Here is a 22091-nt window from a genome sequence, read left to right as displayed (position 1 = left end):
AAAAAGAGCAAGGTATGAGTGTGGTAGTCCCTAGGCCTAGAAAAAATAGAACTGAACTGATAAGGACTTCAAGGCCAGTGGGAAAATGATAACAAAGTCTGGCAGAGCCAGGCCTCAGCCAAGGGCAGCCAGGCGTGGAACTGGTGTGAGAAATAAGGAGAGAGGAAACATAAAGGGACCAGCAGACACCGGCTCAAATACTTGCTTCCTGTTTGTAAGCTCCACACAAGCCAAACCACCACATAATTCAAAAATCAGTGTCTCCTGAAATGACATCAAACCCAGGCTGCTGCTGAGAACACATGGTGTGAAGACCCACCCATGACCACGACTATGACTACATGCTAAGACTTCAGAAACATGTAAACTGGTACTGTAGTTCATAGATAAACCATAAGGTTACAAAAGTCTTAGCGGCATTGTGCGGGTAGAATGTCCCAGGCATTCCAAGGTGAGAAGCTTTAACTCAGAGAGATTTGCAAAAGTGGCTTTATAGTGTCATGAATCCCAATAAAAATCAAGAAGACTCAAGCTCTTGAAAAAAGTGAAGTAACAAAATACTGCTCATTCACTTGGATTAATAGCAACCAAAACAGTTTTAATTATACATATATGTATAATTGAACATATACACACATATTTATTAGAGAGTGTGAGAGAGAGAGCCGTAAAAATGAATGAAACACACACGTGTGTGGAAGATGGAGAGACAGAGACAGAGAAAGCGGTAAAAGTGAATGAGGTCCCTGGACGTTAGAAGTTCTCTGTACTTAGATACAAACATTGGCAATTTCTCTTTCTAGGGGAAAAAAGGAAGGAGGAGGAGGAGGAGGAGGAGGAGGAGGAGGAGGAGGAGGAGGAGGAAGAGGAGAAAGTGCCCGGAGGATTCAGCAAAGAGCCCTGGAGAATCATCCCCACACTGAGGGCTGATTTCTCATGGAAGTCTCATGTGGGTAGTACCTCCTATATATCTCCCATTTCCGTCTGTGAGGTGGGAAGGGTGTGATGGGTTAGCAGAATATAGTGTGTGGGTGATGCCGGCTGATCCCCTGAGCTCTGAAGTCCCCGCGTAGAGAGAAATTGTTTCAGAGAACAGTACTCTTAGTAACCACAGCCCAGGGACCTTAGCCCCTCCCAGTAACCACAGCCCAGGGACCTTAACCCCTCCCAGTAACCACAGCCCAGGGACCTTAGCCCCTCCCAGTAACCACAGCCCAGGGACCTTAACCCCTCCCAGTAACCACAGCCCAGGGGCCTTAGCCCCTCCTGGACCTGATAATACTGATAGGACCCTGTGCTTCGAGTTATCATGAAGTCACAACAACTCAACAGTGGCAGCTACTGAAACTGTCAAGTGGGAGATGTAAGCCACTGCAGATAAAGAGCAGAGCGCACTGGCTTTGGACAGACCATCCTTTCGCGGTCATTCCACAGAGAATAGAGAACGATTAAAGGATTTTATACAACTTTCAACATTAAATTAGGAAACAGTCTCAGAATGCTGCCCTGGGATTCCACCCTACCCTGTGAGGACACGAAGCCACAGAGCTAGCCCAGGTGTTACAGTGTGGGGAAGGGGAAGAGATTCCAGCTGCCACCCCATATGGCCTTCCAGCCCAAGTGTTTCTGCACTGGAGTTCTGGCTGCCTCCCTAGGCAAAAGAGGAGCCCTCAGATAACAGCAACATCTCCAGCAACCAGAGATGGCCCCAGCACCCTAGGCACCACACTGTTCCAACGTCAGCTGAGAGGCACAGACAGATAGCGCTCCAGAGTTTCCCAAACCACAGATTCAGAAAGGAAATAAATGTCTGAAGCCACCAAATCGAGTAGTTTAAAAGGAAAAAGGGAAAGATTGGTTTGAAAAAGACTCAGTAAGAGAGTGACTTCCACCATAGAAGTCAGGGTTCCTTAAAGAACTGGAAAACACCGAGACAGCCCTGATTAAACATCATTAAACGATGCTGATGAGAAGCACAAAAGCCCAGGAAATCTCTCTACAACTACACGAAAGGTTTTAAACAGCATCCTTCCTTTGTAAATTCTTACAATGAGACCAGTGTGTCTCCAGAATGTCCCCTCAAATTAGAGAATGTGGAAGGTGAGGATTGTTTAATTATGCATGCACTAACAGCTATTAATTCTGTAATCTAAGTGCTTACATTTCATGGCATGTTAACTATGACCCCAAAAAGCTGTTACCAGAAAGCTTGACTTCCTACTTGTGAATCTTAACAATATCGTGGTGTGCTGCTTAGCTCTATCTAGAAGCCAATTTTAAGACAAGAAAATCAATACTGTGCCTTTCTAATAAAAAAGAAAAAAGACATGTTTCCCTGATATCATGTATGTAATACTATAGCTCAGTCTTCATTGCCTGTTACAAGTTTTCAGACATTTGTTTTTCCCAGGGTTAAGTGATTTTGATCCCACGACTGGTTACAGATTACCTCAAGTCTTAGCACGCCAACTGGACTATTCATTTCAGCTTGACTGGCTTTTGAAACTTCGCGAAAACTCTCTCTTCTGCCGTCACACTTGTGTTCTTCCTTTGGGAGCGTATTCAAGATCTTCTTTATTCTGCAAGACGGCAAAGGAAGAAAGTTTTTTAATGAGTAAATACTTAGTAATTGTTTAAATAAATATTATACCCTATTGTATATAGGAAACATCTGTAAATCACAATTCTGTCTCAAAGCAACTTTATTTTAAACCATTTGGATTACATTATAATCTTAGATAAGTGATGTTTTAGTTAGTTGCTATTGTGTGGTGACACACTATGACCAAAAGCAACTTCGGGAGAAAAGGATTTATTTTGCATGTCTATCTTGAATCACAGTCCATCAAGGGAAGCCAGAAAACCAAGACAGACATTCAAACAAGGCAGGAGCCTGGAGGCAGGAGCTGATGAGGGGCCATGGAGGAATGCTGCTTACTGGCTTCTTCTTCCTGGCTTGTTCAGCCTGCGTTCTTACAGAATCTGGGACCACCAGCCCAGGGGTGACACTGCCCACAGTGGGCTGGCCATAAGTCACTAGTTTAAGAAAATGCCTGACAGGCTTGCCTGCCACAGCTGGATCTCACGGAGGCAGTATTCAATTGAGGTTCCCTCCTCTTAGTTTGTGCCCAGTTGACAGAAGACTAGCCAGGACAATTGATATGCATGGTTAATGTTATAACTACATACGGAATTTTATAATAATTACTATCCATTTCAGTGAGTTAACATAGAACATTAACTATTAGCTAGAACCCAGAAGTCAGTAGCCAAGATGAAGATGATAAGTATATACTTCTATATAATGTTTTCAAAATATGTATAAAAACATGCTTTGGTAATTATAGAAAATGTCTATAAGAAGGAAAGAAAGTACACACAAGAAAGCATCAGGGAGGCTGGGAGACATAGAACAGTGCTAGAGGCTGTGTTTCTAAGCCACATTCTAAGCACAGTCCCAGCACAAAACACAAGTCATCAAGAACATTCATGGTTGAAAATAAACAGAAAGGGTCCTCAAAATTTCTATAGGGAGGGGAAGTAAGACAAAAAAAAGCTTGGAAGGGAGGAAGGCCACAGAGAAAGAATGAATTAAGAATTGTGACTTTTTTAAACTACATAGCTTTACTAACACAATATTGACTAAACACATGAAATAAAAACCATGTACAGAAATAGTTAAGTGGGAGGAGAATATTAATTACACTCAGCAAACAAACTCAACTACTCAGAGAGGGGGTATAATGGCAACCATGTGTGGGGGCAGCAGAGATCCCAGAAAACACTTCAGTTTTGGTCTGGTAGGGGAAGCATGAGATTGTATCATTCTTTGTGTTCAGGTCATACATGAGCTTTTGTACATATGGCCCCATACACAATTCAGCCTTCTGTGTCTACAAGCTCTCTGACCGAGGTCAAATGCAGACTGAAAATACTTGAGAGAAACACATCTGTACTGACATCTACAGCCCCTTTCTTCTAATTCTCTACACCACACAGAATTACAGGTAAGTGTCTTTTTTAGAAAAATAGATTTGAAGATTCTTTAAAAGTTTTTTAATATTGTATTTATTGTTGGAAGACACACATGTGTGGAGGTCAGAGGATAACTTTCTGGACTCAATTCTCTCTTTTCCTAGTGGTTTCTGGGGATAGAACTTAGGTCCCCTAGCTCCCATATTGACAGGTAAGCCATCCCCAGACCATCACCTCAGGCCCACACTCTCACCCAACCAACAAATACAGATATAGAGTACCATCCCCAAAGAAGAAACTTAGAAAAATCCAAGACATGTCTGTTCCACAAATTGCCAATCCTATAATAATGGAACCCAATGAGAATAGCCTGGAAGAACTTTCAGATAAAAGAATTATTATAACTATGTCCAAACAGCTCGAAGAAGATATGAACATACTCCAAGAAATAAAAAGCAAAGTAATGAATGAAATGCAGATGCCAAACCAAACACAAAATAGAACTGAGCAAAGAAAACTGCTGGAGAACCCAAACTAAAATGATCCTGGAAATGAAAAACTCAATAAGCCAGATAAGACTTCAATGGAAAGGCTCACCAGCAAAATGGAACCTGTAGAAAACTGGAAAGCAGTGGGAAGAGAAGGTTTAAAAAAAAAAAAAAAAAAAAACTAGAGCACTCAATAAATGTAATTCTCGGGCTGGAGAGATGGCTCAGAGGTTAAGAGCACTGGCTATTCTTCCAGAAGTCCTGAGTTGAATTCCCAGCAACCACATGGTGGCTCACAACCATCTGTAATGAGATCTGGTGCCCTCCTCTGGCCTGCAGGCGTACAAGCAGACAGAACACTGTATACATAATAAATAAATAAATAAATCTTTTAAAAAATGTAATTCTCCACACACATGGACTCATGGACAGAAATCACATGATCATGTCCATGGATGCTGAAAAGAGTCTTTGACAAAATACAACATCCCTTCATGATACCCTGAAAAGAATGGGGATGGAGGAAACACCAACATAAAATGCCAACATAATAAAGGCTAAGTATGGCAAACCAATAGCCACGATCCTAGGGAGTGGAGAAAAACCTGAAGCACTCCCACAGAACGAGACAAGGCTGTGGGTTCAACAGCACCTGGAATCGCAGCTCGGGCAACAGGACAAGAGAAGGAAATAAGAGGGACACACACAGGAAAGGAGGCTGTCAAGGTATTCCCGTTTGCAAGTGACATGATTCTACACATGGCAGACCCCAAAGACCCCACCAGGAAACTCCTAGAGCTAGTGAACACTTTCAGCATTGTGGCAGGTTACAAAAATAACATCCTGAGACTGGAGGGATGGCCCAGTGGTTGAGAGCACTCCCTGCCTTCTAAAGGACCTGGGTTCAATTCTCAGCACCCACATGGAGCTCACAACTATCTGTAATTCCAGTCCCAGGGAATCCAATGCCCTCTTCTGGCCTCCAAGGGCAGCAGGCACCCATGTGATACACAGGTATACAAGCAGAGAGAGGAGAAAGTAGGGGAATACTCTTGAACTCATTGGAACAGGGAAGCACTTTCTGAGCAGGACTCCAATAGTGCATGTGGTGATATTTTATTTGCACTTTAATAAATAAAGCTTGCCTGGAGATCAGAGGAATAGGAATAGCCATTATAGTAAACAAAGAAGTCAGGCAATGGTAGCACATGCCTTTAATCCTATCACTTGGCAGGCAGGAATCTGTCTGGATCTCTATGAGTTCAAGGCCACACTGGAAACAGAGCCAGGTGTGGTGGCACACGCCTTAAATTCCAACACTAGTTAACCATGGAGGTCTGGAGGTCTGCACAGACAGATAGGAAGTGACAGAGCTGGGCAGGAAGAGGAAGTGATGTAGCTGGACAGAGAGAGCAAATCATATAGGCGTGGGTAGATAGGAAGTAACTCACATTTGGAAACTGTCGAGTTGGTGAGATAAGGTTAGCTGTGGTTTTCCCTAATTCCCTGATCTCTCTCAGGCTTTCACCCCTATATCTGGTTCCGTGTTTTTTATTTAATAAGACCATTCAGGAATTCATCTACAAGTGCAGGCATTCAGATCAACAATTAATAAATGGAACCCTGTGAAACTAAAAACTCCTGTATAGCAAAGAAGACTATCAGCCAAGTGAAGAGGCAGCCTACAGAGTGGGAAAACTATTTATCAGCTATGCAGAATTTACAAAGAGCATTAAAAAAAAAAAACTGAACACACACACATACAAAAAAAACCTTGAACACCTAGAAAACAAACAACCCAATCAAAAACAGCACGAAACCATCAACAACAGAAAGCTGATGCAAACAATTAAGCTGGGGCCAAGTGAGTGAGACTGAAAGACTCTGGGGACGTTTGAAGTGGAACTAAATGCATTATGCATTATGACATGACTATAAGTCTATGAGGGTCAGAGAGTAGAATGGGGTGGCCTGAGTGAGAGTGGCCCCCATAGGCTCATATATTTGAACGCTTAGTCATCAGGGAGTGGCACTATTTGAGAAGGATTAGTAGCTGTGGCATTGTTGGAAGAGTATTTCACTTGGGGTTTCAAAAGCCCATGCCAGGACCTCTCTCTCTCTCTCTCTCTCTCTCTCTCTCTCTCTCTCTCTCTCTCTCCCTCCCTCCCTCCCTCCCTCCCTCTCCCTCTGTCTCTCTCCTTGCCCCACCACTCCCCCACCCCCCGGCACCCCCACCCCCCACCCCCTCTCAACTCTCATCAGAGAAACTTCTTTTGCAGTAGATGGTGATGAATACAGTGACTACAGTGGCCAAGATGCAAAGCATAAGCAACTGTGAGTGCTCAGCTCTAACTGAGACATATATACCACATTCTCTCCTCTCCAAGGCTTGGGGACCACTGCAGAAGAGAAAGAGGAAAGATTGCAAGAGCCATAGTAGTGGACATCTGCACGCAGCAAAACAGTGTTTTCTGGACACAACAGGACCACTGCACACATGAACTCAAAGCAGCAGTGATGACATGCACAAGGCCTGCACACGATCAAGCCCGTCCAAGTCCCAGCAAGAACAGGAGAGGGGGCTGTCCTAGGTAGTGTTTCTATCCTCGTGATGAAACACCATGACCAAAAAGCAAGTTGGAGAGGAAAGCATTTATTCAGCTTATACTTCCAGGATAGGAACAAGGCAGGAACCTGGAGGCAGGAGCTGATGCAGAAGCCATAGAGGGGTGCTGATTATTGGTTTGTTCCCCATGGCTTGTTCGGCCTGCTTTCTTACAGAGCTCAAAGACCACCAGCCCAGGCGTGGCCCCACTCACAAGGGCTGGGCCCTCCCCCATCAAACACTAACTAAGAAAATGTCCTGCAAGTTTGCCCACAGCCTGATCTTCTGGAGGCATTTTCTTAATGGAGGTTTTCTCCTCTCAGATGACTTTAGCTTGTGTCAAGCTGACATGAAACTCTCCAGCACAGGGGCTCACAGACTTCTATGCCCAGATGAGGAGCTATTGGTAATTAATGGCTGCTGGGGGAAGGAGACTCAGTTTTCTTTAGGGATGCAGTTGTTGAAAGGCTAGCCATACTTCAGAAGATGGTCTTACACCCATTCCCATACAAGCATCACTAAGAGACTTGGCATGTCTTAAAAAAAAAAGTACATGAAGTGTAGAGGAAGACGTGATGGAAGAGGCACAGGGAGACGATGGAGGGAGGGATATGGAGGTGGATCTGATCAAAACATATGTGTATATATGATACCTTCAACAATAAAAATTTTAATAATAAAAATCTTTTTGCGTGATATAATTGTAGTATATGTTCCCTCTTTTTGTACTAATTATCGATAATGGAAATCCATGTGAAACCAACTTGACCCTCTTTTCTTTTGAATCAAGTTGTTATTAGCATTAAATAAAGGAAATGGATGATAAAATCCGCAGAAATAAAAATTCAAGGTAGATGAAGAAGAGTGCAGTTGGCATCATTCTTACTGTTTTTTAAAATCATTAAAGTATAAATGTAAGATTTTGACATTCAAAAAGGTTTAGGATGCACCGCGGGTACCTGGGGTCCATGGTACAGGGCTGTACTTTCAGTATGAATTTGTGGAGAGGTTTTCATGCAATTATAGTCAGGTCAAAGAATGGTTGAAGAGAACTGAAATGCAAAAGCTTACTCAGTTAGCTCTTTCTCTAACACTGTAGTCCTCCTTGCTTCTCGGCGCAAAGCACGGAGCAGAGAATGTACTGAGCTGATCAGTTTTCTCCTTGCTTTTTCCTGATCCTCAGACTTTGGAAAGAAATTAGTAGAAAGTTATTTTTTTAAATAAGAAGACTTGCACATCTTTGTTAAAACACGTCAGGACTCCTGTAACCCCACTCACAGGCATTTCTATCTCCTACTGTAAGGGTAGAGTTTAAGAAAGCCAATCTGTGTCCATCTGTTTACAAGTATTAACACAAACAACGAGCAGTATCTACTGAAAATGAGAGCTTGGGGTAAGTTTTGTTTGTTTGTTTGACTTTTATTCTTCAATCACACATTACATCCCAACTGCAGTTTCCCCTCCCTCCACTCCTTCCACCACCCCCACTTCTTTTCTCCCCCCAGATGAACTCCTCCTCTGGATTTTTTTAATTATAAATTTTCTCTTTTCCTTATGCACATTATTGTGACCTTGTCTTATTAAGCAGAAGTCAACTAAATAACTCAGTAGTTCACCCAAATTAAGCACTAAGTGATGCCAGGAAGTTAAAAGTCAAAAGAAGAATGATTACTTAACTCACCAAGCTAGGATTTTCCGTGAATTCACAGCTGCCTTCTGGGCTTTGAGAGGTGTGGAGCACACTTCCTTGTGACTCCATGCCGCTGCTGGTTAGATTTGCCACTTGAGGGCACTTGGGGTGAGGTCCTACAGGAGTCACCATTGCAGAGGTGTTCTGCCTCATCTCTTCCTCAAGATTTGCACTCAACCCCTTTGGACGCTTGCAAGTCCTGCACAGATTGAAAAATGTAAACACTGAATGTGTCTCATGCTCCCCCAAAAGACTGCAGGGTTCTTACACAGCTTGCTTCTTGGAGAACGGTGACATCAGAGTAGAATGGTACATTAACACTGAAACTGGGACAGGACACCGACCGCATACAATTATTGGTTTAGGATTGTTCTCAAGAAACACAGCTACGCATAGAAGCACATTGCTGTAACCTTAGCACTTAGGAAGTGGATACAGGAGGACTGAGTTTAGGGCAAGACTGGACTATGTACTGAGTTCTAGGCCAGCCTCATCTACAGAGTGAGACTTTGTCTCAAAAGACAACAAGCAAACAAAACACAGTATGTCTATTTCTAGGGACATGCTGAAGCAACTAGTGAATCAAACAGTATAGGATGAAAAATCACCACCAACGATACGTGGCTTAACAGCTAAAATTGTTTTAATGCGCCTCTGAAGATTTATATTTCTAAAGGGTAACTCTGCAAGATAATGGCATACTTGATAATTATAATAATTCCATTGCATATGAACATATTTAAATATCACGCTGTACTTCTAAAATATATACAACTAATAAAAGTTAAGAACACTTGAGGCAGGTGTGGTGGCACAACACCCTTAATCCAGCACTTGGGAGGAAGAGGCAAGAGGATCTCCATGAGTTCTAAGCCAGCCTGGTCTACAAAGAGAGTTCCAGAACAGCCAAGGCTGTTACACAAAAAACTGTCTTTCTAAAAAAAGGGGGGAGGGAAATATGTCCATTACACATATCATCCATACAAAAAGTGAATCAAGAAACAGGAATTAAATGGTATCATAGGTGAAATGGACCTAGGAGATATTCATAGCACATTCCACCCAAACACCAAATTATAGACATTTTTCTTAGTAGCTCATTGAACTTCCTCTAAAATAAGTCATATATTAAGACATAAAACAAGTCTCAACAAATACAGGAAAACTGAAACAGTGTCTCACTTTCTACCTGATCATGATGACATAGAACTGTAAATCAATAGCTGGGAAAACTACAGAAAATACACAAACTCATGTAGCAACACACTATTGAATTATGAGTGGGTCTTTGAAGAAACTGAGAAGAAAAAATTTTAAATCCTAGAATTAAATGAAAATGAAAACAATGTACCCGGACCTGTGGAACACAATGAAGGCAGTCTTATTAAGAAGGACGCTTACAAATCTAAGTGCCTACATTTCAAAAATCAAAGATCTTAATAGACAAACATTAAGGAACTGGAAAAAGAATAAACCAATACCCAGAGAATCAGACTGATGGAAATAACTAAGATCAGGACAGAAATTAATGAAGTCGAAATGAATCAAAAACAGTAAAGAGAATCAATGAAACAAAGACCTGGGTCTGTGAAAAGATAAACAAAATTAATAAATATTTAACCAATTTAACCAAAAGATACAAAGAAGAGTCAATATAATATAATTAGGAGTGAAAAGGGAGAGATTGCAATAGACACAGAGGAAATTCAGAGGATCATGAGAATGTAGTATAAAAATTTTATATTCCACTAAATTGGAAAAATCTGGAAGAATTGAGTGAATTTCTAGATGTATTTGACCTACCACAATTAAAACAAGATAAAGCAAATATTTAAACAGATACAAAACTACCAATGAGACAGAACCAGTAGTTAAAAATCTCCCATGCAGATCATCCTGGGAAGGGGAAATAGATTAGATCTTCATGAGTATACTGGGGGGGGGGGCAACAGAGGGTAGGGGATGGGGGATGAGAATGTAAGGGAAGGGGATAGTTGAGCCAGAACAGGGATGGAGTGGGAGAGCAATGAAAGAGATACCATAATAGAGGGGACATCATGGGGATAGGGAGAAACTGGGTGCTAGGAAAGTTCCCAGGAATCCACAAGGTTGATCCCAGCTTAGACTACTAGCAATAGTGGAGAGGGTGCCTGATCTGACTTGCCCCAGTAATCAGATCAGTTAATACCTGTGGGAGCCCAGCTTGGAGACGGGCTCCCACATTTTACCCCAGGGAACTCTTGAGGAGTGAGGGATAAGAGATTTAGATAGAAGGACAGAGAGGAGAGAAACAGAAACACAGGAGAGCCTTGGGAGGGCCTGGATCATTCTCCACCAGCCCCTTCTGTCTCTTCTAAAGGGCTATTTATAGGAATGCCAAGGGGTGGAGCAAAAGACCTCCCCCTAGCTCAGCCAAGTGTAGACCCTTCCAATCACCTAGTGACTATGCACATAGTCAAGCAGTCCTCTAATACAGCTCTGCTGGGTAAAGGAAGCTCAGATCTCACTAGGAAGCCTTTGTGGGTCTCCACAAATACTCTGCCATTATAGAGCCTTCATCCAGTAACTGGTAGAAAGAGATACAAAGATCCACAACCAAACACCAGGCCGAGCTCCAGGAGTCCAGTTGAAGAGAGGGAAGAGGGATTCTATGAGCAAGGGGCATCAAGATCATGATGGGGAAACCTACAGAGACAACCAAACCAAGCTAGTGGGAACTCATGAACTTTAGACCAACAGCTGTGGAGCCTCTATGGGACTGGACTAGGCCCTTTGCATAATCGAGACAGTTGTGTAGCTTGATCTGCTTAAGGAGCCCTCTGGCAGTAGGATCAGGATCCATCCCTGGTTCATGAACTGGCTATTTGGAGCCTACTACCTATGGTGTGACACCTTGCACAGCCTTGATGCAGGGGGAGGGGCTTGAACCTACCTCAACTGAATGTACCAGTCTCTGTTGACTCCCAATGGGAGGCCTTACCTTTTAGGAGGAGGGCATGGAGGGTGGGTTGAGGTGGAAGGCTGGGGGGTTGGGAGGAGGGAAGAGAGGGGAATCTGTGGTTGGTATGTAAAATGAATAAAAAAATTCTTAATTAAAGAAAAAAATGAAATTAAAATAGTTGCAAACCTAAAAAAAAAAAATTCCCAAGCAGGCCTGAGCCGGCAGAGAACACAGATGGCTACCCTATTGCCCAGACTTCTTGGTTTTGGAGAAGGGGGAAGGGTGCAGCCTGCACAATCGATCAAAATTAGCTGGGTCTGGTCTTCTGAAGGCCTTAGCCAGTGGAAGACACAGATGCCCAACCCCCACCCACTCACCCCCACCCTACCCACCCCGCCCCAGACTTCTTGGTCACCATCATACCAAACCAAACTCCCTGAGGTTTCTAGGCCTGGGCACATGAGAGATGAAAAGCTACAGCTTCACACCATGCCTTGTGGCTGGGGCAGGCAGGACTCCATCAAGCGCCACCTGTGACCCAACCAAGAGCCCTGGTGCCGGGCGGTTGGACACCATTATAGTGAGCGAGTGCAGGGTGGGGGAATGGAAAAGAGAGAGAGCCGGAAGGGTTCATGGGCTGGGGAGAGAGGCAGATCTGAAGAGGTAGGGGTGATTAGGAACGAGCTAATGTGAATGGCTTGCAAGCCACCTGAGTTCAAGGTGATGTCTGGGCCTGGATTATTGCCAAGGGCCAGGTCTTTGTCTGAGGCCCCGAAGTAGCCAAAGAGGGCTATGTTGATGTCTGTGGCTCCTATTGTCACTGAAGGCAGTGTGAAGGCCTGTGGTCTAGGCCACCACTTGGGACCATGTTGGTGTCTGATGGCCATGTTGCTACAGAGGCCAAGCCAGTCTCGGTGGCCTGTACTGCCTCATGGGGTCACGGTAACATCCTGGCCCAGACTGATGCCAAGGATCATGTCTGGGTCTGTGGTTCTACCACAGCCGGGTTCTGAGTTGATGTCCCTGGCCTGTGGATGCCACCTGGGGCCACACAAATGCCCAGGGTCTAGGCTGCAACCTATGATGATGTTGGTGTCCAAGGGCTGTGTTGCCGCTGCTGGGGCAAAGCCAGTTTGAGTGGTCAGTGCTGTCACCTGGGGCCATGGTGTCATCCAGACCAGGACTGCTGTGGAGGGCCATATCTGGGTCTTTGGCCCTGAATAGCCAGGGTCTATGTTGATGTCTGTAGCTCCTGAGACCATCGAACGGTGTGCTGGTGCCAGGGGTCTGGGCTGCCACCTGGGGCCATATTGGTGTCTGGGGGCCATGCTACCATAGGGGCCATGCCAGTCTGGGTGGCCTGCACTGCTACCTGGGACCATAGTGACATCAAGGCCCAGGCTGCTCCCTAGGACCTTATCTAGGTCCTCGGTCCTACCGCAGCCAGGGTCTGAATTGAGGTCCATGGTCCATGTTGCCACCAAAAAACACACAGATTCCCTGGGGTCTGGGCCACAACCTATGGCCATGAGGGTGTCCAAGGGCCATGATATTGTCCAGGCCAGGGCTGCTGTCAAGGGCCATGTCTGGGTCTGTGGCTCTGCAACAGCTAGGGTCTGAGTTGATGTCTGTGGCTCCTATTACCATCAAGGGCCATGCAGATGACTGAAGTCTGGTCAGCTTGGATGGCAGGTGCTGCCACCTGGGGCCATGAAGTCATCCAGGCCCAGGCCACTGCCTAGGGCCATGTTTGGGTCCACAGCCCTACAGTGGCCAGGATCTTGGGTAATGTCCATGGCTCCTGTTACTGCTGAGGGCTCTGCAGATGCCCAGGGTCTGGTCAGAGACCATATTGGTGCCCTATGGCCATGCTGCTGCCAGGACCATGGTGATGTCTGGGCCCAAGTTGCTGCCAAGGGCCATGTCTGGGTCCATGGTCCTTCTGTAGCTGGGGTCTATGATGATGTCCATGGCTCATGTTGGCACAGGGAGTCATTGGAACCGTGATATGCTGAGCCACACCCACCCTTCACTGGCCATGGGATAGCTGGTCCTGCCCCTTGCTGGATACTGCAGTAGGAGAGATGGCCCCCAGGGAAAGATGGCCTACCCATCACCACAGGTGTGCAGCTCACCTGAGCAGCACACTAGAGCTGACCCTGTGGTTTCAGATGTGGGTGAGAAGACCCTGAAGATATGTGAGCAGGAGAGCTGACCCCACCACCCCATCTGCCATGTGGTAGTGTGGGTGAGAGAGAAAGATGCCCTCCCCCCCCACACACACACACATTACCACCTGTGATAGGAGAGAGAACTGGCCCAGGGGTTACAAGAGTGGAAGAGCTAACCCTGACCCTCCCTGGCTGTAGCACACAGGAGAGCAGGACCTGCACCCCACCTAGACAGCACATTAGAGCTGACCCTGTGTCCGGTGTGCAGGCGAGCCAGCCCCGAGGGCGTGAGAGCAGGAGAGGTGACCCCCACACACCTCATCTGCCCCCTACAGCAATCGGGAGAGAGGGCTCTGCACCTTGTCTGGGCAAAACAGTAGAGCTGGCCCTTGGTGGTGTGAGTGTGGGTGACCTGGATCTGGGGACCTGAGAGCCGGGGAACTGGCCTGGTTCCTTGCTGCAGGCTGCATTGGGTGAGCTAGCCGAGGCAGCGCTGGCGAGCTCTCCTCTACCCAGGCCCAGAACCAGGGCTATGAGTTGGCCCACCCCAACATCCACCTCACCTATGAACTACTGGAGCAGGTGTAGGGGACAAACCTACAGATCTCCATGACACAGGATGACAGCAGAAGCCCCAGTGAGAGCCCATTATCTGTGGCTTAGCAGAAGCCAGAGACCTGGAGCCAGACTCCTGGCAATGCACATTTGCAAGTAATGATGAATGGACTAAAGGGTAAACTGTGTGACTCAAAGGGCCACAGCACAGCTTCCAGGACAAGACTCTTCTCCCCCGCCCACCTCTCTCTCTGTTTGGTTGGTTTGGTTTTTCCTTTAAATTTGGTTTTGTTTGGGGGGAGGGAAGTTGGCAAAGAAAGATGGTAGACGTGAGGGCTGGGGAGATAAGTGGGATTGGAATGCATGATGTGAAATCCACAAAAAATCAACACAAGTTAAAAAGAAACTTACACTGAAGATACTATCTATCTGAATACACACACACACACACACACACACACACACACACACACACACATCTCCCGAGTAGGGCTGGAGAGATGGCTCCAGTAGGCTTCGCTCGGAGGATGCAGAGATGGTTCAACATATGTAAACCATTAAATGGAATTTACCACACAAATATGTCCAAGGACAGAAACTACATGATCATCTTATTAGGTGCATTAAAGACCTTTCACAAAATCCAACATCCTTTATGATTAACCCTGGAGAGACAGGGATGGAGAAAATACATGCGGAAAAAATATAGGCTAAGTATGGCAAACCAATAGCCATGATCCTAGGGAGTGGAGAAAAACCTGAAGCACTCCCACAGAACAAGACAAGGCTGTGGGTGTCTGCTTTTGCCTCTCCTGTTTAACAGTGCCTGGAATCTCAACTCGAGCAACAGGACAAGAGAAGGAAATGAGAGGGACACACATAGGTAAGGACGCTGTCAAGGTATTCCTGTTTGCAGATGACATGATTCTACACATGACAGACCCCAAAGACCCCACCAGGAAACTTCTAGAGCTAGTGAATACTTTCAGCATTGTGGCCGGTTACAAAGCTCACACCAGTGGTTTTCCTACACACCAAAGACAAACAGGCTGAGGAAGAGATCAGGGAAACTATCCCATTCACACAAGCATTGAGAAATCAAGCTGGTACTGCCAGGAAGCTTCCTCCCACCGGCTAGCTTTCATGGCACCAGAAGGTGCTGTGCAGGTTGATTGGGAAGAAAAGTCATCAACTGTCTTACCCAGCTGTGAATCCTGCAAGCCACATTAATGATCAGCATGGCAAAAGATGTGCCCATGGAGACAATAGTGGCATAAATTATGGGGGTAACCAACCACTTTCTGATTGGACATCAGGTCCGCTTCACAAGAGAAAAACAAACATGTGATGCTACGAGTCTGATCAAGAAACTTATGGTTGGGGAGCTCATAGGCCCCAAGAAGTAAAACCCCTACTATTATTTTGCCAAATGGACATAGTACAAAACTGCATTCTAAATTTGTATAGATTAGTGCAACTCTCAGACCTCACTGGAGAAATTTCTATGTTCATAAGACAGTGGTTAATGCAGAAACTCACAATTGGCCAAAGTACAGAAAATGAGTCAATGGAGTGCTAAGCCCTTATCAACCTCTCCCCACAAGGCTCAGAGACCATCTCAGAACAAATGAGGAAGACAGAGCATAAGAGCCAGAGGTCAGGGAGGACTAAGGCAAACAGTATCTTCTAGGCACAATAGGATTGCTGCCTTCCTGAACTTGCAGCAGCCTGCACAAGACCAAGCCAGTCACATCCCAGCGTGCGTGGGAGAGGGGTTTTCAAGGTCCCACACCAGAGGTGCTATTGATAGTTACGGCTCTGAGGGTGAATCGGTTTTCTTTAAGGCTGTGGCCCCTGGTAGGTGGACCAATTCTCCAGCGGATGGCCCCAATCCCATGAGTATACGGGCAACAAAATTAGACTTGGTGGGTTACAATTTTGAGGGAAAAAAAAAGACAAGACACCCAGAAGCATTTGCTTCTGCCCTCTGTACGCTGCTCCCATATGAAGAAATCAAGCCTTTTCCACTGAGGAGGAATTCAGAGTCTAAGGGAGGCCAAGATGCAGATAAAATAAGAAACTGAAGCAGCCCAGGCAGTTAGTTCAGAACATTCTTACCAAGGTGTGGAGGTGGGGCTGCATTTTCTGTCCACCTTACACTCCTGCCCACACAGAACAAGGAATTAGTCTAACCAGCTGGGACTGCCACTTCCCTTCTGTTGTAGAATATTATTTTAAGTGTGTTACTTTTGTTTATGTTGCATTTGTTTAACTCTCTGAAATTGTGTTACTGTGCCTGTCTAAAACACCTGATGGTCTAATAAAGAGCTGAATGGCCAACAGCAAGGCTGGCAGGCAGAGAGAATATATAGAAGGAGAAATCTGGGAGGACAAAAGATCAAAGAAGGAGAGAGGAAAGAGGAGGCCATCAGGGGCCAACCATCCAGCTACACAGCCAGCCATGGAGTAAGAGTAAGATTTATAGAAGTAAAAGAATGGGAAAAGGCCCGAGGCAAAAGGTAGATGGGATAAGTTAAGGAAAGTTGGTAAGAAACAAACCAACCTAAGGCCGAGTATTTATAAGTAATAATAAGCCTCCGTGTGGTGATTTATTTGCGAACTGGGTGGCAGACTCCCTCAAAAGAGCAACAAAAAAAAAACCAACAGCACCCTTCAGTTCAGAGTTGGTCTTTTCTTGTATCCCAATAATGCAGTTAGGGAGAGAAAAATGCTGAAGAGCAGCAACTCTGCAGCTCCCTCTAGTGGTGATGCTGAACCACAGGAAAGTTAAATTATCAATGCCGGAATGTGCCCAGGAGTAGTGCCAGCAGCACTTGACAGCTTGGGTTTAGGTTATAATCCTCCAAAGATCATTAAGCCTTTAATATTTATATGAACACTGATAATCAAATCATAATAACAACTGTGGTAACTAGAGAATTTTCATAAACACTTACCTAAAAATCAGTAGATTAAATCAACTAGGTGGGAATACTAAGGTGGAAAATAGACGCAGAACGAAGAATAGAGGAGTAAGAAGTGTCCTGGATTAACATTTCAAAGTCAGGTCATTTGCCAACATGACTTCCCAGAACTACAATATCTACTTAGCTTTCACAATCCACAAACCCAGGAACCCAGTTCACTAAGACTTATGCTTTAGTGACCAGGCCTTGAGACTGGTTTCTCCTCGGCATTTCTCTCTCCCACTCACCTACTCGGAAGAAGTGAGAGTAAGGCGTTATTACTTCTTAGTTCTTTTAGATACAGTTCCTTGTACTTTTCCACTTCCATTTTGCAAGAATCGTCCTGCATTCTCACTTCCGAGAGCTCAGATGTGAGCTTCGTCAGCTCCACCTGATTCCCCATCACAGCAGCATCCTCCCTCCTCTTCCCTGGATCGCCTTTGGGTGCCGCCTCCACCTAAGACACATCACAAAGGTGGACTTTTACAAATCAGAATGCAAGTAGCTACTGTGAACTTGAATTGTTTTCAGTGTAGACTCATGACTCAGCAGCTATAAGTATGACAGAAATGGAACATACATTTTGAAAAGATACACTCTGAAGAAAATAAAATGGCCAGCAAAAAGGTTTAAAGGGACACAGGGAAGGCAGTGGGATTTGGAGAAATAGCAATAACAGATAATGACATATGTATGTGAAAATGTCACAGGTTCTCTGAATGCTACTAAAAAAATAACTCAAAGAAAAACACTACTGGAGTTTAAAATACTTTTCTTCAGTATCAACTGTATTAAATATGACTAATAAATATCTGTGCTGCATTCTTTGCACATGCACACCATCTGTGTGTGTGTGTGTGTGTGTGTGTGTGTGTGTGTGTGTGTGGTTTCTGTGGGGGTGTGGGTTGCTGTGCTTTGAAAACTGACCTTGGCACAAACTAGATGAACTGAGTTGCATCTTCAGCCATAAATTGCCTTGTGTTAGCTCCTGTGTAATTTCATAGTTCCAAAAATAATAAAATCAATCCAGAATTTTTTTTAAATTTAATTTTCTATTATCAGCTTGATACAGTATAAATGCTTATCCTAATAGTGAAATGTTTCGTTGAGGCTTGCCCAGTAATTGAGTAAAACCAAAACTTACTATAAGCCACAGTCATCCTAGGGTCCACCCCTGCTATATAGCCTCCCTGGTTCTGTGGGTTGCAGTCTGTCAATCCAGAAATTTTAATCACAAACACTGCAACTTGCTGAGCCCACCAGGTTCCAACTCATGGTCACAAATGGCCCTAGTTAATCTTACAGAGTCATAAAACAAATGGACATACAGGAATGTGAGAAGGAGATTTGTAGGGAGGGAGAAGAGTGGATGGGGAGAGAGGTGAGGGTCAGAGTGGTCACTATGCAATGTATCCATGTGAGAAATTACAAAAATAATTTTAGAAAATTAAAAAAAAAAACAGGCTAAGTGTGGTATACCTTGGGACGAAAGAAGGATGGAAGCCACAGGGGTTTCAGGGATGAGAGCGGATGCCGGCTGGTGCATCAGGAGATTGACTAGAAGGGCTGGAAGGCTGACTAAGGGATGATCTTGCTACACAGCGCTGAGAGCAAATCCACATGCAAACTGAGCTGAAGAGCGATGATTGAGCGAAGAGCCTGGTCTTGCTGACTCAAATACCTGTTTCTTGTTTGTCCTCCCCACATGTCAACTGACACACAAAGCTAAAATAAATGGCTTCTGAGATAACACCCAATCCCGGGAACATGGGGTCTAAAGATGAAACTGTGATAGTGACTACAAAACCTCTCATAGCTAAATCTTAAGGATTTAGAGTGTTCCTTAATCCATGACGGTTCTGGGGTTTCAGAATTCTCACAGCGATGTTCTAGAACCACTTCCTAGGAGGCTCAAGAGGCGAAGTTCACCTCTAAAGGATTTGCAAATGTAGCTTTTCAGGTTGCACAGAACCCGATTTTTCATGGGACAGCCAAAGTCCTTAAAAGAACCAGCTTAGCAAGCATACCGTAGGCTGCTGGTCTGGGTTGAGAGAGACCCAGGAAAATAAGAGAGGGCTTTGGGTATTGGGAGTTCTCCAGTGTGGGAGTGGGCGGAGAAAAGAACTCAGGTACAAAAATAGGCTATTGTTTTGAAAGTGGGGGGAGGGGTTGGAAGGGGAGGGGAAGGGAAGGAAACAGCTGAAGAGATGGCTCAGCAGGTAAGTGTTTGCCCCCAAGCCTGACGACCTGAGTTCCAGCCCAGGAACCCCACAAGAACATCAGGAACAGTCGACACAAATGTCCCTCCACTGATGGGTCTGTATAATGGGTCTGGATATTTCTAGCTATTAAAACTTAAATAAAATAGTGAGGGTGTATTAGTTACTTTCCCCCTTGCTACTATAAAATGTCCTGACAAAGGCAACTTAAAGGAAAAAGGACTTATTCTAGCTTACATTCTGAATGCTCTGTCCATCAAGTCAGGGAAGACAGGGTAAGGATCCTGAGGCCGTTGGTCACATTGTGTCCATAGTTAGGGAGCAAGAATGGTGGCCAGCTCACTCTTTCCTTTGTATATAATCTAGGATCCCACCCCTGTAAGGGTGCTGACCCCTTTTAGGACAGGTCTTCCCACTTCAATTAACCTAATCAACGTAATGCCTCACAGGATGTATAGAGGTTTGTCTCTTAGGGCATTGAAGAGCCTATCAAGTTGGCGACCAATGTTAACCACTACAGAGAGCAACTACTTCATTAGTCCAATGTGGTGCTTGTTAAAGTCCTGGAGAAGCCCCACAAAAGACCACCATCCATGTATACAATCAGCAAAAGCGTTTCTTATCCAACCTTCCACTGTTGTACCCGTTTGGTGAAACCCCCAGAGACTACCAAGGAGCCAGTTTCTGATGCAAGCACGTAAGGGTCCTTTTATTTTCTGGGTTCGAACCTGGGCCACCACAGGGCAGATGGAGGGAAATGTGGCAGTGGCAGTGGGCCCAGGGGTAGAGAGTTTTTATAGGGAAAATCCACAAGCCAGGAATTACATGCTTTGGCATCTTGGGGTCGGGTAGAAGGGATATGGGGCAAGGTGATTTTTTTTTTTTTAATTGTTGGTCTAGACTTTCAGCAAAACCACATTTGAAACTCTTCGGTTGGACTTTTGGCTGGAATCACAACTTGCTGAGCAGGATTATCTGGGCTGCTCAGCAGGATTATCTGGATATCTTCAAGGGCCATAAACAGCAGACAGAATGTCTGCAGGAGCATACTACCCTGTGTCTGTTCGAGTTGTCATGGCACATTCCTGAGGTCCTTCCTGGAACTGAGTACAGCAGGTGGTCTGAGATGATGGCCCTTCCCTAAGATGGAGTCTGCACTGCCTTCACACCATCCCGTACAAAGACAAGATGGCAACGACCCTGACGGGGAAGTGAGGGCTCCTTTTAAGCCTAACTAAGGGGAGTGTCCAAGGAAGCAAGCTCATCTTAGATATGATTGGCTTATGAGAGTTGCCGTCGTGTTAGTAACTGCTAATTGGCTATGGTTAGTTGGGAGTTGGTCAGGGCTACAGTTTTCCATATTTGAGCAGGTCTGGATAAGTCCCAGACTTTGTCCTTATTTGGTTATTACCTCGAGCTGTTGATTATGGGGGCTGGCTCAGTGGCCCAGGCTTGTTACATCCTATCTCCCTTGTCCCTGTGTCATGGGCACCAGTGATTGATTGCCCTTTGTGTTAGTATTCTGACCCGCCCCCCTGGGGGACCTGCCCAGTCCTCCTGACTCCCTTTAAGAAGAAAACGCCTCCCTCTTTGCTCTCTCTGCCCCTTCTCTCCTCCCCCACCGTGAGGTGTGCGCACCCCCGTTTTCCCTCCCTTCCCTCTTTTTCTCTTTCCCTGTCTGTCTTTTTATTGTAATAAACCCTCTCTCCACGTGGATGCAGTGCTCGGGGTGTGAGTGACTTTCCACTCCAGTCACCACTACCTGCATGGCGTAGCTGACTCACCCGCTGAGGGGCATCTCGGCTCTACCCGCCAAACCCTCCCCTGCACCATATTACACTATGTTGGTGGATTTTTTTTTTTTTTTTGGAAACTGCTTGTTCAGTTCCAAAAAGCAGGGATCAAGGCCTAGTTCTTAACTGAATTATTAGGGCAGACTGTCATGATATTTGCCTGGCCCTCTCAGTGTTCACAATGCAACAGGGGTCAGCTTCCAGGAAGAAAAACACGGATGCCAGGATGCTGCTCGGCTTGGTGTATAGATACACAGTTTTCATTGTATAGCAATCATATTTCAATCCTAGTGATACTGTGGAAACCAAAGTTACATTTTAAGTTTTAATTACTATGCCTAAGAGATCCATGAAACAAAAATGCCTCTGATCTGCAAACCCCCTGCCCAAGGACAGACAGTTCCCGAAATGCTGGAGGCTGTTGTTTATGGGAGACAACAAGTCACAGGTTTTCACTTCCCTAAACAAGTTTGTTTGACCCATCTGCACCAGATGTGCTTGATCACATGTGGGCGGGAGGTTCACAGGCAGGAAATACATCAGGATGTACACTTGTCCCTGATTGGCTGGAGGCTGGAGGCACATCAGGATGTATGCTTGCCCCTGCTTGGACCTGATGGGAAATACTTAAGCAGCTGCAAACTGTGACCTGGGCCATTTTTTTCTGGGAAACCGGAGATGAACCCAG

General features: G+C 45.2%; 1 protein-coding gene across 4 annotated transcripts in view; it reads right to left on the bottom strand.

Annotated features, from left to right (window-relative positions):
- Window positions 1–22091, bottom strand: part of Ankrd26 (ankyrin repeat domain containing 26) — a 48105-nt gene that overhangs the window by 3540 nt on the left and 22474 nt on the right. For all 4 annotated transcript variants that reach the window (XM_059263746.1, XM_059263749.1, XM_059263748.1 and 1 more), the window contains 4 exons: window positions 17640–17848; window positions 8750–8957; window positions 8140–8252; window positions 2450–2579 (listed from right to left, as the gene is read on the bottom strand). In XM_059263746.1, the coding sequence (XP_059119729.1) occupies window positions 2450–2579; window positions 8140–8252; window positions 8750–8957; window positions 17640–17848 (660 nt within the window). The remainder of the gene's footprint in view (window positions 1–2449; window positions 2580–8139; window positions 8253–8749; window positions 8958–17639; window positions 17849–22091) is intronic.

The sequence above is a fragment of the Peromyscus eremicus genome, chromosome 5 (genome assembly GCF_949786415.1).
Source record: "Peromyscus eremicus chromosome 5, PerEre_H2_v1, whole genome shotgun sequence".
Lineage (NCBI taxonomy): Eukaryota > Metazoa > Chordata > Mammalia > Rodentia > Cricetidae > Peromyscus > Peromyscus eremicus.
This window is presented reverse-complemented; position numbering and strand designations above follow the sequence as displayed.